This window comes from Patagioenas fasciata, chromosome 1 (assembly GCF_037038585.1).
Source record: "Patagioenas fasciata isolate bPatFas1 chromosome 1, bPatFas1.hap1, whole genome shotgun sequence".
Classification (NCBI taxonomy): Eukaryota; Metazoa; Chordata; class Aves; order Columbiformes; family Columbidae; genus Patagioenas; species Patagioenas fasciata.
This window is the reverse complement of record NC_092520.1, coordinates 40712965-40729115: the sequence shown is the minus strand read 5'-3', so window position 1 is coordinate 40729115 and position 16151 is coordinate 40712965. Positions and strand designations below refer to the sequence as shown.

Below are 16151 nucleotides of genomic sequence, written 5' to 3'. Positions count from 1 at the left end.
ATACATGATGAAACCTTCTCTTTGTATAATCGGTTGAGGTAACAGTCTCTAGAGCTGAACCATGGGGTAGAATGAATCCTACTTTATTTAGGACTCTATATTTGAGCAATCTTAAATTTTATACCTTAATCAAGTACAAAAAGAAGGCCCTCGTTCATTTTAAGTGAAATCTAGTAACTAATTTAAGTAATATAAATATGTAAGAGAAGAACTTATCATCTAGGCAGCTGAGAAGATGGTAGGAGGAAATAGCTTTTTGGAGAAAAAAACAGGAATGCTGACAAGACCTGAGTTGAAAACATGTCAAAAGAGAGTAAGCAGAACTATATATAGACAGCTTGGTAAAAGAGCCTTGAGTTGAAGAACTGGCAATGGAAGAATTGGTGTGGTATACAAGGAAGCTAAATGCTAAAGGAATGTCCTGTAGTTCACAAGGGAATTGAACTTATTCCTTCAGTGCATGTGTTTCTAAATCAGGCTTGCTAGTAAAATTAATTTGATGTTCTATGGAGACAAAAGACCCAGTGTTTCAACCAATGAAGGCAGTAGCAAAACTCCAACCTGTTTCAAATTGGAAGAGGTATGTGTCCAATGAATGTGTGGAAAAACACCTGCCTGTATCTGTTATCCTACTGAAAAAATTGGTCTGCAATACTTCTGTTTGTCTACCAATAAAGTATTCTGCTGTCTCAGATAGGTCATTGTGTTCTTAAGTGTTTGGCATTGTTTCTAAATTACTTGCTGCCTCTGAAGTTACCTTTTAATAAATTAACTCACTTGATACAAGGATAATAATCTTCTTAAATGTGACTGGTAATTCCCTCATAACTACAATTTTATAACAGTTCCTCTTCTAAAGCTAAGTTGTTGGCACAAAGCCATGCATTATTAACTTGGATTTGCCAGGAAAGACTGGGTGTCCTAACCAAGTGTCAGTGATCCTTTTCAGAGTTCTTCAGCTCAAATCAGTCATTGAAAACAAGCACAGGACAAAGTCATTAACAGAACAATAATTCTTAGGTGTTTTAACAAGGCATTCTATAAATGTTAATTAACATCAGCACCACAGTTCCTGCCAGGGCCATGAAACAGTGGAAATGTTAAGTGAACTCAATCCAGCAACTGGAATTCTTAGTTTATGTTTCATATTTTGGTAAATCAGTTTGTTTTGTTTTGTTTTAATATACAGGAAGAAAAATATGTTCTTTAATTCAGGTTGTTAATCTGAATTGCTTCATAGTTTTTCAATTCTACAACAAGTTCAGTAAGTGCAGATCTATTCATATTGCCCATTATTTTCAGAAGCTTGAGTGTGAAAAGCCTGTAACATACCTCACTAAGTATTTGCCCAAAATTGTATTATGTGTTCATTTTTTTTTGTTTGTTTGTTTGTTTTTGTTTGGTTTTTTATTATTATTATTACAGGATGGAAAATAAAACCAGTAAATTCAAATATAGGAAATAATTGTTTGCCTTTATGTTTCAAATTGGAACAAAAATAAAAGATTTGGTGAACTGCCAAGTATTTGCAACTTTCATGTTATAGGAATTGTCAGATTCTTGTATGAATGGGCAAGAAATATAAGTTTCTAGCCATATTTTATAACAATGAAAGGAATTCTAAGGATGTGAACAGGTCTTAAATCTTGTCCTTTGGTATTATACAAAACCAACGGTTTAAAGGAAGCAAAACAACAGTTTTTCTTTTTTTCCTGTGAAATTAGGGTTGATTTCCCCTTTAGAATCACAAAGATGTTTTTTCTTTAATGTTCCAAGTAAGATTTGAAAGCCTGGAAGTCTAGCATGTGCCACGGATCACAATAGGACTGTATGACTAACTAAAATTATTTGAAAAATAGTGTATACAGACATAGCTTCCATAGTAATTTTTGGTATATTGGATGTAATGACTAAATGTAGCACAGATTAATTTTCAATCACAATTTAATAAAATGTGTTTTGACTCAGGAACATTTGTTTAATAGGAATTTCACTGTAAACTATATAAGCTCATTAAGAGACATACTTATGGAGATATTTTCTGAAAAAATGATGTAAATGAACATAGTTTTTAAAGAAAATAAAGGAACTGTAGCATGGGTATAACTCAGACATAATGAAGAAAAGCACTTTTTAGTATTCTCAGTGTAATATGGCTGCAGTTCTGACAACTGAACTGGCACTGAATTTTACAAAATTAACTGAGATGCCATTATACAAGCAGAATTAAGAAATTGTTCTTTTTTCTCTAGATTAGTTTAACGGTATCTCTGACATCGGCATCTTGTGAAATTTATCAAGCATACATTTCTGCGTAGAATGGAGGACAAAATCAAAATATAATCAAGCTTACTCAGCACCTAATTTAAGCACTTTCTTTTTTTTATGTACTTCAGTTATTCAGAGTCATGTAGTTTAAGTTAGGAGAATGAGTTGCCAGATTAAGGTCCTATTTCTGCAAAGAGAAAAGTACTTCGAAAGGTCTTTTCAAGTTAATTAAGCTACTTATTTACATAATAGCACTTATACATAAGGCATCTACCACAAATTCACAACAAATTCAGTTTAACCTAAATTTGATTTTGGTCTGAACTGTGCTGAAAGAAAATTTGAAAACACAAAAGTGAAAAGAAACATAAATTACTTATAGTGCTTAATAAAATAAGATGCATTTCAACTTCAATTTAATGTTTACTTAGATAGCTGTAATTAACCTAATTACAGAATGAATTTCATCTTTCTGTACAAAAATAGTCTTAATTATATTTCTTAACTAACATTGCATTTTTAAACACTGTAGTATATGTCTGCATTTTAATTTTGGTCTTATATGAATTGCTATGTGGATTATAAGATTTGTAGCTTTTTGATTTTTTCCCCCATTTTTCGTTTGTTGCTTAAAGTAGGCAAATTGCTTCTCTCTCTCATTTTTTTTTTCAATTCAAAAATCATGGGGAAAATGTTTACTTTGCCACTTGCCATTTTACAGAGGTTAATCTAGTGTTAAGAAAATAATACATGGGAAATAAGACTGAATGTTTAAAAACACAACTAAGTGATAGAATTTGCATTTTAGAGTCTTCAACTGATTTTGAAGTGTGGAGAACTAGAATAATTTTGAAGTATTAATTTTTTGAAAGATAATCTGTCAATAGCAGGCTCCCTCCAGTAAGACCCTTCCACATTTCACAGAATCCTCCTTCCTGGCTATGCTTGAGATGCACAGCCATTTGGGTACTGTGAATAGTGTAGCTGTCTGCTGTTTTATTCAACGGCTGCTGGAACCACTTTATATATATACATATGTATTATATATATATATTATAATGGAAAAACTTTATTCAACTGCATTTTCAAGAGATCACAATGAATTAAACTAGCATGATAATGAAGATCTAGATGCATCCATTTTAAATACGTAGAGACAGATGTAGTTGCCATCCACGGATTCCCTTTTTATCAATGGACAGAAATGCACACCTCTAGAAAGTGACTCAGGTCTTCAGAGAACTGAATCACTTTGTGCAAATGCTTCTCTCTACATTAATAACAGAAAGAGGTTAGGATGATGTCATATGCAACTTGAGCACAGCAATTAAGTTGCTCATTTTATGAGTGATTCCATTCACTTCAATATGCACCACTCTGTTAATTCCATTCTGTTGCTAAATGAAGATAAAGGACTTAGATGGGTAGATATACACAGATACACAATATTTATAAAAGTAAAATTATATAAATATATGTGTTATATATACAAATAAAACACAGTAGATACAGTTGTACAGATAGCACAGTTCGTCATACATGTGTATATGATGATGAATTGTGCTTTTATTCAGTTGTGTATTACTAAAGCTAATATCCTTACTTTGATAAAATCACAAGGTATCATAGCTGCCCTCAAGATGTGATACGTATTTATCACAAGTCAGAAGATCAAGCTTTTACTGTAAATTAGAGAGTGATCAGCAAAAGAAAAAAAAAAAAAGAAAACAACAACAAAAACCAACCAAGCAAACAAACAAAAAACCACACCCCACTCTTTGATTTAGAAATATTTTTAAAATAATGAAAATCAAATGAAATTCGACTTGACTGATTTCATTTTTTCTGCTATTGGTCAGGCATTTGGCAGCTGCACGAAAAGTTTACAGAACCATATAGTGTTGAAATAAATATTGTTCAGCTCAGTTTCACTGCATTCGGCCAGTATTTCTCATTTTGAATAATATCTTTACTGTCACATTGAATCCTACCTTTTCTCACATGAAATTTGTAGAAATTACTCACCAAAGTTTGACTTTATGGTAAACAGTTGACAGAATCTTCCAAATTCAGACTTAAGTTGTTTTTGACTGACAGCAGGTTCATGTTTGAGGCATCTTAATAGATAAAAAAATGTGACCATGTCAAAAATGATGCTGTCTCAGCAGGTTACCTGTAAATCAAATCAACTAAATATTTTGATCAGGTACCATAAATATTTAGGTGTGAGAGAAAAAAGATAGTAAATTATTGTGACCATGGAATGCTTTATAAATATTTTATTATAACCTTCCATCATCACCTTTTGGGAATAGACTTTTTTAGGTAGCAAAATGAAGAGATATGTCACGAAAAAGATTGAAGCTGAAAATAAATAGTGTTCCAAATACCTGAACACTGGCTGTGTTTTGGTATCATTAAGTGATTTAATCAAATTTAGAAGGTTCATTTGAATTCTTTGTGGAATTTTGATTTGCTAGATTGTGCTGCTAAAATTAAAAGTATGGTAGAAAAAAATGTTGTTTTTGAGGAAATAAGATTAGATGAAAGAGCACTCTTCATAGGAGTAGCTTCAGTGGACTTGAAAATGGATGAGTTCCATTCCATGCTGAAGATGATTGCAAATTTATAAAGACATGCTGTCTGCTCTTTGTGTGCCGTAAAGTCTGTCTAAATAACAATATCCTCTCAGGGAGAGAATCTGCTGTTCTGGCTGCCCATGTATTATTATATTTGGACTATCTCCATTTGCAAATATTGACTTTTCATCTCTGACCAAAGACTGAAATCTACATGAGAGATGTGTAAAACATTTAATCTTTATTTATTTGTTAACAAAAGATTTTTTTTGCCAAGTCCTGTTTGCACTTGTTTTCTCCTGCTCTCTCTGGAAGGCGACTGTCTGCATCCACAATGTGACACTTAAGCTGAGAATACAAATTGTGGTCATTTTCAGGGTTTTATTTGTTTGTTTTTAATGACAGAATGCATTAAACCAAAGTAACAATTCCAACTATTATTTTGTATCTTCTGTATTTTTAAAGGGTACGCTATAATTGGCTATATTTGTCAGAGAAAGTTTATACAGATTACAGTTTTATGTTAATATTTGCTGATACATAGATTTTTAAGGCCAGAAAGAACCAGTAGATTATCTAATGAACCTACATTTTTTACTACAAGATATAAAGTTTCACCCAGTTAAATTCTGGAAAAAAAAGAAACAGGTTGGCAGAGAGATCTGAACATGGGCAATATGCAATCTATTATAAGTAACAGAGCTGGATTTCTATGACCAGCGAAGAGCACTGAATCATCCAGGTTTGAGCTGTTCAGTGTATGGCTCAACACCACTCCAGACTATGACTGCTTTGCATGCCTCTTGTGACATATTCCTACACCCTTCACTGCATGGATCATGCCCTTGTGATTTCAAAGAATATAGTAACAGGCTTGCAGAATGATCACAAATCTAACAGTCAATTCATCTATCTATTCATAAAGACTAGACAATGGTAAACAAACTTGACACCTGGTATCTCACAAGCTCAGCAGTCGCATGAGGTGTCTTCAGTAGAGATCAGGAAATGGCCTGCTTGCTATTTCCTATGAACAACTGAAGGCTAGAATTTGGTTAAATCTCTGTGACCTTTCATGCAACCAAGAGGAACTACCACTAGGCTATAAAAATGTATTTCTTGCTATGAGACGTTACTAAGAGTTAAATCCTAAATAAATTCAATATTAAATAAATTCAGTATTAAATAATTTCTGTTACAAAAAATGCAGAACTAAACCAGAAATGTAATAACACACAGCTAAATTAATTTTAAGGGTGGGTTCAGATGGCAAGGGCAAATACATGTACATGTGGCCTGCCTATAGACTGGACTTTCCATTTCCAAACAAGCTGTTCTGGAAGACTTCATGGGATTGTTAACAACTCTAAACTACTAAACTCTATTGCAAGTCCTTATATGCTTTCTCTAAGTGTATTTGCTCAGACATTGCAGCATGCCAGCTTAGTCTTGAGGCACCTGCTCTGCATCTAGCTATACAGTAGATAAAGCAATCAGTTTGTTCCCATCTGCAGAAATGGGCCACAAAATTCCTTCCAAGAAATGTGTAGACAAGCATGTCTATGAAATCAAAGGCTTTATGCTCAAAAGTGTTGAAAAATTAATTCAATTTATTGGAAGGTGTCAACTTTTGGAAGATATCTTGCCTTGGAAAATGCAAGGAATTAAAAATTTGTCTAGACTGCCAGTGCTTCAAAGTGTGGACTATATGGTACATGACTATTTCCTGAGCATGCACACATGGAAATGCATACAGATTTATACCATGTATGCCAATGCAGAAAAAGTAGTTGGAAATGGGCACAGAAAGCTAGGCCAGATAAAAACAACATATTGACAACAGAGCCATTACTGATGGAGGTCTAACTTCTAAATGGTAATAGTATTAAACTTCTAGGAAAGATACAGCAAAAAAACACACCAAAAGAAACCAAGAAAATCTAAGTAGCACTCCTTTTCATAGTAGCTTTTTCACTGGAGCAGCTATAGGTGAAAGGTACTCAAGACAGGAAATATGAAATAATTTTTAATAGTAATCACTGTGTTATCAAACACTTTTCTACTGCAGATCAGTAATTTCAGCATTTCCTAAGTGTGTAAGAAAACATGGTAGTCTCCTTCTCTGCAGGAGGGATTACAGAACTGTTTCTCATTTATTAGGAGAGCTGTTGTTACCAAGGTTCATTCTTGCATGTCTGTAGGAGAGAGTAGCCAGAATCTATCAGGAAGAAAAGGAAACTTGGAGCTGAGCTTTCCAGAAATGTCCTAAACCACAAGTGTTCCCTGCACAATGTTTGAAACAAAAGGCATGTTCTCTTTCTGCCAGTAGGTATAAACTGGAGTGGGGGGGAAATCAGCCTCCTGTTCTGCTATATTGTTCAAAGCTACAGCCTGTTGGTATATGTTAGTTACACTCTTAAAATGCCAAGCACATTTAGATATTCAAGATATGAACAGAAGGGAACAATTACTTTCCTAACTCTGCGAATATTTAGGTATGAAGCAATCTCAGTAATAAGAAGACTGAGGTAATTCTGTGTAGAAGCAGAATTTCAAGCAGTTTCATAACCTTGCATTTCAAAATATATCCTCCCATGGAGTCAAGGAAGTCATGCATGACTTTTGAAATTATAGTTTGGATCTTAGACACCTACATTTCTGTGGAACCTATCTTGCTCACGTAAGTACTTCACGCAATTATGTAGAAAAACTTTATTCTGCCAGGCTTTCCTGCCTTTTCAGAAAATGCTTCAGCTGTTGCATTTCTGTATTCCAGGCAGTACCTCCCACTCACCCTTACCCTGTGCTACCACTGACTTCTTCTCCCTCCTGTTATTGTGTTAATTGACAGCTCTGGCAGCCTATCTCTGCTAAGTAATGCAGATATAAGCTAACCTTACAGTATTATTTGGTTCAGTAGTGATGAAAAACAAGCTTGGGCCAAGAGAGGGAGCAGGAACAAGCAAGGATTTCTTGATCTGTACCTGAGTACAGAGGATGCAACTCCAGGATGGAAGGAGAGAAGCAGCAGGTTACAAGGTGGTGCTCTTAAGTCTACCAAAACTGGTAGCAGCAAGGATAGGAATCCAGGGACTTTGGAACAAGGTTGTTTGGGGATAAAATGTGATTTTATTAGCACTGACTGTGCCATGTAGAATGACCATGCAATAAGCCACTGAAAATATATTTTTTGTAGTCACTGAAGAATCTTGCTCTTAATTAACCAAGAAAGCACATCCAGCACAGCATGTATGTGGCTTTGTAGTCTTGGATCTTTATATATTTTTATATATATATATATATTTTTTTTAACAGACTAAAAGTAGAGAACAGTCTTTTTCATTTATTTAGGTGATACTTAAGGGAAAAAAAAAGTCAAAAGCATCTTTTCATTATAAACTGTTTTCTAGTTTTTATATTTACTATATTCAGTAGTTGCAAAACCTCTATAAAATGGAATAATGTCATTTCAATTCCAATATAAATGGGAAAGGTTGTCAAAACATGTGGTCTCAGAAAGGTCATTTAGTAAGTTACCCATAAAAGCTTAGAAAAGCTTTCTGTATTTGAGGTTAAATAGAGCAGAAAATGTTGTTGCTGTTTTTTCTTTTCTTTTTTTATTTTTAAGATGCAATATGGAAAGTTAAATAAATAAATTTGTCTGAAACACAACTATAGCCATGTTCAAATCCACTACTCTTAATGTTAGTGCCCTCAGCCAGTGAGTACCCATTCATTTATAAATATATATATTTATATTTTTTTCCAGACCAAAAAGTCTTACTTAGTGGAACTTACCTTGTCTTAACTCTTTCAGAACTGAAGAATGGATTTTCTGTCTTTAAGAGAGTTTTAAAGAAGCAGGTTGAAAAGCAGCTAGTCAACACACCAGAAGCTAGTTGTAGTAGTAAGTTAATCAATGAAACAGCAGTTTAGCTTCTGAGTACAAAAAAATAAAAGTTCACATAGAAATTCCAGCATTAGGGTATGACCAGCTCTTGAGTGGCATGTATTATTTTCCTTCTTACACCTGTCTGTTTTTGAGTAGGCAAGTCATGCATCTGCTTGACAGCTATTAACATAATATAATAACAACAAAAAAGCATTTTTGGGTAAGATCTGATATAAATATTTACAAAGACAATTTAAGGGAGTGTTTGTTATTCACTTTTGTGTTTGCTTTCAAAACATTTAACTCCAGAGACAGATGGCTTGTACAGTTTTATCAGCACTTGTGTCATTACATATTCAAGCAGTCAAGACTGATAACCAGCCTCACGTATTATGGATTGTTCAGAGAACAAATACTTCGAAAAAAAAAATCCCCACATATCAATAAAGTATTTCAGTGTGGAAAAATTTGATACAGAAATTTCAGTGACATTTTTATGAAGAGAAAGAAAACAAATTAATGCAATTATAAAATTAAAGCAGCAGGAACAGGTTTTTAAGTGGTGTCATTGTATGTGGTAATGAAACAACTTTAGAAAACTGGGTGAAAGCTATTGTTCAGCAGTGGTGGAAGAGAAAGATAATTACCATTAAGGCAAGATTATGCTTTCTCAATACAAAGTAGCTAACCCTTCAGTGTAAGTTACCCCCAGAAGGTCTCTTTCCCATCATATTGCTCATGATCATTTCACTTTATGCTACTGAATAGCAACCTGAATAATGAGTCTTAGAAAAGAGCAAACTCTCTACACTTGAGAACATAATTACACAAAACAGAAACTGAAAAAATCCTGTATTGTTGAAAGACTTTTTTTTTTTTTTTTGTAGGTGAGATCCCTTTTCCCCAAATCTGTTTTTCGTCTTTTTACCATGCCTCACAGTAGGACATATAAATCATATTCATCACCATTGTTAGCAATAATATTTACAAAAACATTATGCTAATATCTAAGGGCTTTAGAGATCAAGTGTGACAGGCACCACACATATTGTGAGGGAAGCTGTCTTTTTCCTGAATCAGTAGGCATGGTCATTCAACAGTAAAATATATTATTTCAACAATCTCCATTTCTAAAAAAAAAATAGTTTGTGGATTTCTTTTTCTCTTATAATGGCTTAAACCGCAAGTGGTTGAAATAATAATTTTTAATTACATATTAGATGAAGTCTTAAGTCCAAGGCATTTTGTAAACTCAAAACTCACAATATTTTAATAATGCAAGTTAATATTCCCTGTATATTATAGGTTAGAAAACATGAGTCAGAGTACTGGAAAATATTCATACTCACTTGAATAGGAGTCTGTTCTCAATTCTGAACATGCATTTTATTAGCAGATTTTTGTATACAGGCATATGTAGAGATGTGTTCAGACTTGCACTATATCTCACAGCTATTTGAATAGTTATACAGCTAAGAGAAGTGTCCTACCGGTGATCTTCTGAGATTCTCAGTCCTTTCCTAAAAGGAGGGGGCCTCACTCTGTTTACAGCTGTCACTTGGTACAACCTACATCCATTAAAACATGGTGACTGGCCTGCTACAGAGACTGCTGTAGTCTTGCCTTTGGTTTAAGTCTCTGCATGGGGAAGGCTGACTGGAGGAGGACTTACACACAATAATTAACTTTTGAAGTTCAAGTCAGACAACAGTATTTCATTAACAAAAACAAACAAACAGAAGCACAAACAAATAAACTAAACAAAACCAAACCAAACCAAACCAAACAAACAAAAAGAACAACGGGCTGGTCCTCCTGATCATCTCAGCATTGTTACGATATTCCTGTCTGCTGCTCACATGTATCTGAATATTTGGGTCCTTTCCAGAAAGTTTATCAACTTAAAGATGGCTGAAGCAAAGGATTTTTAGAACTCATTCTGAGTTTAAGAGCATTAACTGTCTAGAACTGTTACTAAAGGAAGCAAAACACATGAAGTAAATCTTCCAAAGAGTTTGGCATGTAGCCACATGCATGTTTAGTCCTAAGTTAAACCAGATTATTACTAATTTAAATTTTAAATAGAAATAAATGTCTTATCTCTTTAAATTTATTTAACTAGATAGAAAAAGTCACTTATCCTCTTCAGAACTATAGTGCTGAAGGTTCTTCCGCTAAACTTTTATGTCACTGTAGACTGCAAGCACAGAGTGAGTGCACTGTATTTCTTGAAATGTGTCATTCTGTGATGAAGGGTTTTCTTTGTGTTTTGAAAGTTTTAATCCTTGACAAACCTCTCTTTTTTTGGTCAGCAAGATAGTATTGTACTGTGAGAGTAGCCAAGTTGAAAATAGTTCTACCACTTCTCAATTTTTTCTCTAAAAATAGGAAAAGACTTAATTGAAATTAAATTTCTGTTGCCAGGAAAATAAGAAATCCAGTTTTAACCTATCGAACAACCTTTAGAAATGTTAACAATATACCATGAATTTTTCCTTATTACTGTTTGTTTTTGTACTAAGTAGCTGCCTCAGTTTGATTACGACTTCATACTACAAGATTCAAAAAAGAGCTTTACATAAAGAAGAATAATCTCTTCCAGGGAATTATCACAGTTCTCATTTTAGAATCAAGGTTCTTGGTTTTCATTGAAATCTCTGCTAAGTTCGTACTTTACAGACACTTTTTCTTTTTTTCTTAATGGCTATGGCTTAATTATTTCATCTTGTTTTGACCTAAATGGAAAGTAGCATGTTTTCTATACATTGTTCATGTTCTAGTTATCAGCAGTGGGATTTTCTTATATGGGGAATGTAGAAGCACTTTTTATTATTATTTATTATATTCTGTCACATCAATGGTGTACCTTATATTCTCCAGGGATTAAAAAAAAAAAAAAAAAAAAAAAAGAGCTACTCAGAGATAAGATTATTAACTAATTACATTGCAATATGTAGAAATATACCTCATTGCATTTTCTGTATGTGTGTGTAAAAGCAGTGGGTTAATAATCTGAGGAGTTTAACACCATAAGTTTTTATGTTCCCGTTAAAAAGAAAAAAAAAAAGAGAGAGAGGAAGAGAAAAGGAAGGCAGGCAGGCAGGAAGAAAGGAAGGAAGGAAAGAAGGAAGGGCTCCCTTCCCCCCAGAAAAAGAACTCCACAAACCACAAACCACACCAACCAACCAACCAAAACAACCACAAACAAAATCAAAACAACAATAAAAAACACAAAACACAACTGAGAAAGAATAGCCATTTCCATAGAATCAATTGGGGTAATTTCAGTATTCAGAAAAAGATCTGTTACTAAGTGTAATTTATGGTCTATATGTGGACTACAAGAGAATGAAATATTATTTGCCATTTTAACACAGTAAACTTTGTTAGAGTGTCCTCACTTAATATTTTGGTCTCAGTTTTATTATTATAAAGATACACTTTGCTGATATATTTTTCTTCTGATTAGTACTACTATTTAAGATGCTTCATAACTTCACTATTCATGCCTACCTGTTAAGGTTCTTTCTCAGTCTACAATTTCCTTCCTGTCACTGGACTGTTTAATCAAGGAAAAAGATCTCCTTAACTCTTCAAAATGTCTACAGCCCACTGATTTACTCTGAAGTCAAGAAAAGACATCTCAAAATTCTTGCTCAAAATTACAATGCAGTTAGCAAAGAATTATATCAAAGCATATCTCAGATATTGAGAAATATCTAACAAAGATACAGAAAGTGATTTCTCTGCTTTTTTTCCTGAGTTGCCCTTCCTCATGCATCCAGTCGGATCAGGTGGGCAAATTCAGCCATTTAGAAATGCAGTAGAGGAATTTAGTGCTGCTGAAGACATGGGTGACCTGTCTGCTTGATTGCAAGATGCCTGCAGCTGGTCAGCTGTGTCCTCAATAGTGTGTAAAGATTATGTGGTTATTTAATATGCATAGTAATTCAGCAGACTTAATTTCTGTCTCCTGCGGTCTTCAATGCCTGACTTGCAAAGAATTGTGAGAACAGTTCTTTATCAAGCACAAGATTCACATAAGCCTTCTTTTATTTATCCCTCAATTTTTATGGTTGCATAGTAGCTATCTCAGATGTGTTTAATAGTCAGAAGAATTATAGATTTTATTCTCTTTCCTGTTACAATGTTTTGAAGTGTTTCATGGTTTCATACTAAATCCAGCAAAGTGTAACTTCTCCTTTACTTGCTGGGAGTGTTCATCAGTTTTATTCACTGGGTAGATGTCTAGAACTATGCACCAACCTGAGTCTGTAAAAGAGCAGACATTAGAATAATTCTGCATGCAGAGCTTTCCTTTGGGCAAGTCAATTTTTGGATAGTATAGTTGTTTCAGTTTACAGTAGGCTATTAGTTCACCAAGGCTCTGCAGCAGTAAAGAGAGTTGAAAGTTGAAGAGAACCCATCCAAACTGTGGGTCTTTACAAGCAGCATTAATCTCACTCAGAATCTGTAAGTGTATGTTTACTTCCTTGAACACCTAGCTAGCTCCATTTTCTTAGTGTGACTGAAAAAAATTATTCAAGTTTATTCACAGCAGGATGTGAGAGTGATAACTTAGGGATACCTGAACTGTATTTCCACTTTTAGAAACTATGCAGGTAGCATATACAGGAAGCAACTATGTATCTAGGAATTACCAGAACAATGTTTTGTTGCAGAATCATTGATAATTTTCTCAGGAGGTATATGTATACATTTAATGCCAAATATCACAATTTAATATTATTTTTTTTTTTTCTTTCTCCCTCTTCCTGTTCTTTTTTTTTTCTTTTTTTTTTTTTTTCTTCTACAGATGGGCCTCTTGGGCCACGAGGATTAGCTGAAGCTACAGAGATGTGTACTCAAGAATGCCTGGTTTTGGGTCACTCAGACAACTGTTGGATGCCTCCCAGCTTGGGCCCATACCAACAGCCGAAGTCTCCTCTCTCCACCTTTGCACCTCAGAAAGAATGGGTTAAGAAGGACAAACTAGTTAATGGACACACATTGACCAGGACCTGGAAAGAAGATAGCAACAGAAACCAGTTCAGTGACCGAAAGCAGTATGGTTCCAGTGAGGGCCATTTCAACACTGGCAACCATATGACTGACATCCCTCTGGCCAACTTGAAGTCTTATAAACAGGCCTCAGGAGCTGTTGAGAGTCCAAAAGAGCACCAGCTATAAGAAAAGGTTACTTTGGACCAATGGCTTTAGCCTACTTAGACTTGCTAATACTGCGTGTGTGTCAGAGCTTTATGTACTGAGTAGACCTCTAGAACTATGCTTCATCTAGCAGAGATATGCATATCTTTAAGTTAGCACCATGGAAGGTATGATGTCCTGCAACATGAAAGAGTGTTTCTGCTAGCTGTGTGGTTTTGTTAAATAGGCATAATTAAAATCTGCAGAGATGTCTCCAGTTTGCAAATATCCTTTTTGTTTGTTTGTTTTTTGACCCTGGACTGCTGCTATGAACAACAGAAGATGCATTGGGAGAGTGAGAGAGCAAGAAAGTTCAGTGGATTACAATGATTGGAAAACATATCCAGTTAGAAAATTGTGCTTTTATTGTCATTGATCTATGCTGGGACTGCTATACTTGAGATCATATTGCAAACAAAACAAATGAAACTGTAAACATTAAACCTATTGTGCTATTAACAATGTTAGTGGACACTTATAAGTAAAACAGTGTTCAAATACTTGTAAATAGAAACAATTATTGCTTAAAATTTTTGTGTACTTATAACGTTCACTTGAAAAGATACTGTAGCACATTTCTGTGTTTCACAGTTGCTTTTTACTTTCCTTCATTTGCTTCCTGTTGTTTTGCTTTTATTTTCAGTGATGGTGTTTCTGTGTTAGTGGTCTGTCTGACACACAATGTTCCAAGGAACTCAAAACCCTTGTGTTAAAGTTAAAAAAAAAAAAAAGGAGTTATGGTGTGGGAAGGAAGGTTTGTTATAGAAAAGAAAAAAAAAAAAAAAGGAAAATCTTTCCATGTAGTAGCAAATAATGACAGCATTTAAGTAGAATTTTTTTTTTTTTTTAATATATACGACAAAAATGAAAGTGCTTGTGTAAGGGCTTAAAAAAAATTAGTCTTTTCTATTTTTTTTTCCTAAACTTACATTATGTTTCATAAAACAAGGAAACTGTAAAACAAAAGAATTTAAATTTGTGCTAGTGGGTGAGAGGGAAAGCCATTCATTTGGAATCCCTGATCAAATTAACTTCAGTCTGTCAGCTGACATTGAACTGGAATATACAGAGGAAATTCTACAGGAGCAAAATACAATAAGCATGTTTAATCAATTGGGCAGGTGTGTGTCTATACGTAAGACAGTTTGTATTGCTGAAACAGCAGCATTTGTGTTGATCTTCATCTGCGTTAATGTTGTAGTAACACAAGTGTTTTTAGACCATAGCCACAGAATATTTAATGTGTTGTGCCTTTATGATGTAACAGAGCATTCTCCTGGTAGGCTAGTTGGGGGAATTAAAGGGTTAAATCTCTAATTATTGCTGTTTAACTGTTTGTTATCATAGTTGGTCAATGCCTGGCAGGTACCAGTATCAAGTCACCTCAGTCAAACCAGCAGAGTGACTCCTAATGTTAATAAGATCTAAGTTGCACGCAAAGCAAATCCAAATCCAAACATTTCTAGATGGCTTTTGGTAAGGCATGACAGATGATTTACACAAATAAATAGCATGTTAAGAAAAAGAAAAAAAAAAGAAAAAAAAAAAGAAATAAAAGTCCTTACAGAAAAAAGCAAAAGTTACTTATGCCACAGCAAAACATCAGTCTTAAAGTAACAAACTTAGCTAATCTGGAGGTGATTTTATTCTTACCAAAAACACAAGCTTGTTTTCTCTTCTTCTTCATTATTTTGTACATAACAATTCACTTTTTTTCTTTTTCCCTCACTTTTTTTTTTTTTTTTCCCCCTCCACATTATAAAAGGAATAAAAATGGGCTAGGGGTGCATTGCATATTGCAGTACTTGTGTCAGTTTGTGAGGGGTGTTTGATGACTTTGACAGAATAAATATCTAACCAGTTATCCTTGTTACTGCTTTGCCAGTTCAACGTTATTTACTTATTCAGCTCTTGCAATAAATGTTCTGAATTCCTGATTGTGTTGTGCTAGTTCTTGGGCAGGCGCCTAAGGGACTTTATTCCTATTCATTTCTCTTTTTTTCAGTTGTTGTTGGTTGGTTTGTTTATTTCATTCTGAATTTCCATTTATATTTCTAAACATATCATGGTCCATTTCATTGATACAGATAAGTATGGAATATACAACTAATGATAAAGTCTGAGGGTCATATTGTGTCATTCCTATGGTGAATAGGAACTTAGTCAAAATGAGTTATTTGAATTGGATAAAGTGTTACTCGGCA

General features: G+C 34.1%; 1 protein-coding gene across 4 annotated transcripts in view; it reads left to right on the top strand.

Moving 5' to 3' along the window:
- Positions 1–15882, top strand: part of PCDH9 (protocadherin 9) — a 678879-nt gene extending 662997 nt beyond the window's left edge. For all 4 annotated transcript variants that reach the window (XM_071806015.1, XM_071806027.1, XM_065834000.2 and 1 more), the window contains one exon: positions 13556–15882. In XM_071806015.1, coding sequence (XP_071662116.1) covers positions 13556–13929 — 374 coding nt within the window. In that variant the 3' untranslated portion in view covers positions 13930–15882. The remainder of the gene's footprint in view (positions 1–13555) is intronic.
- Positions 15883–16151: the final 269 nt, after the last annotated feature.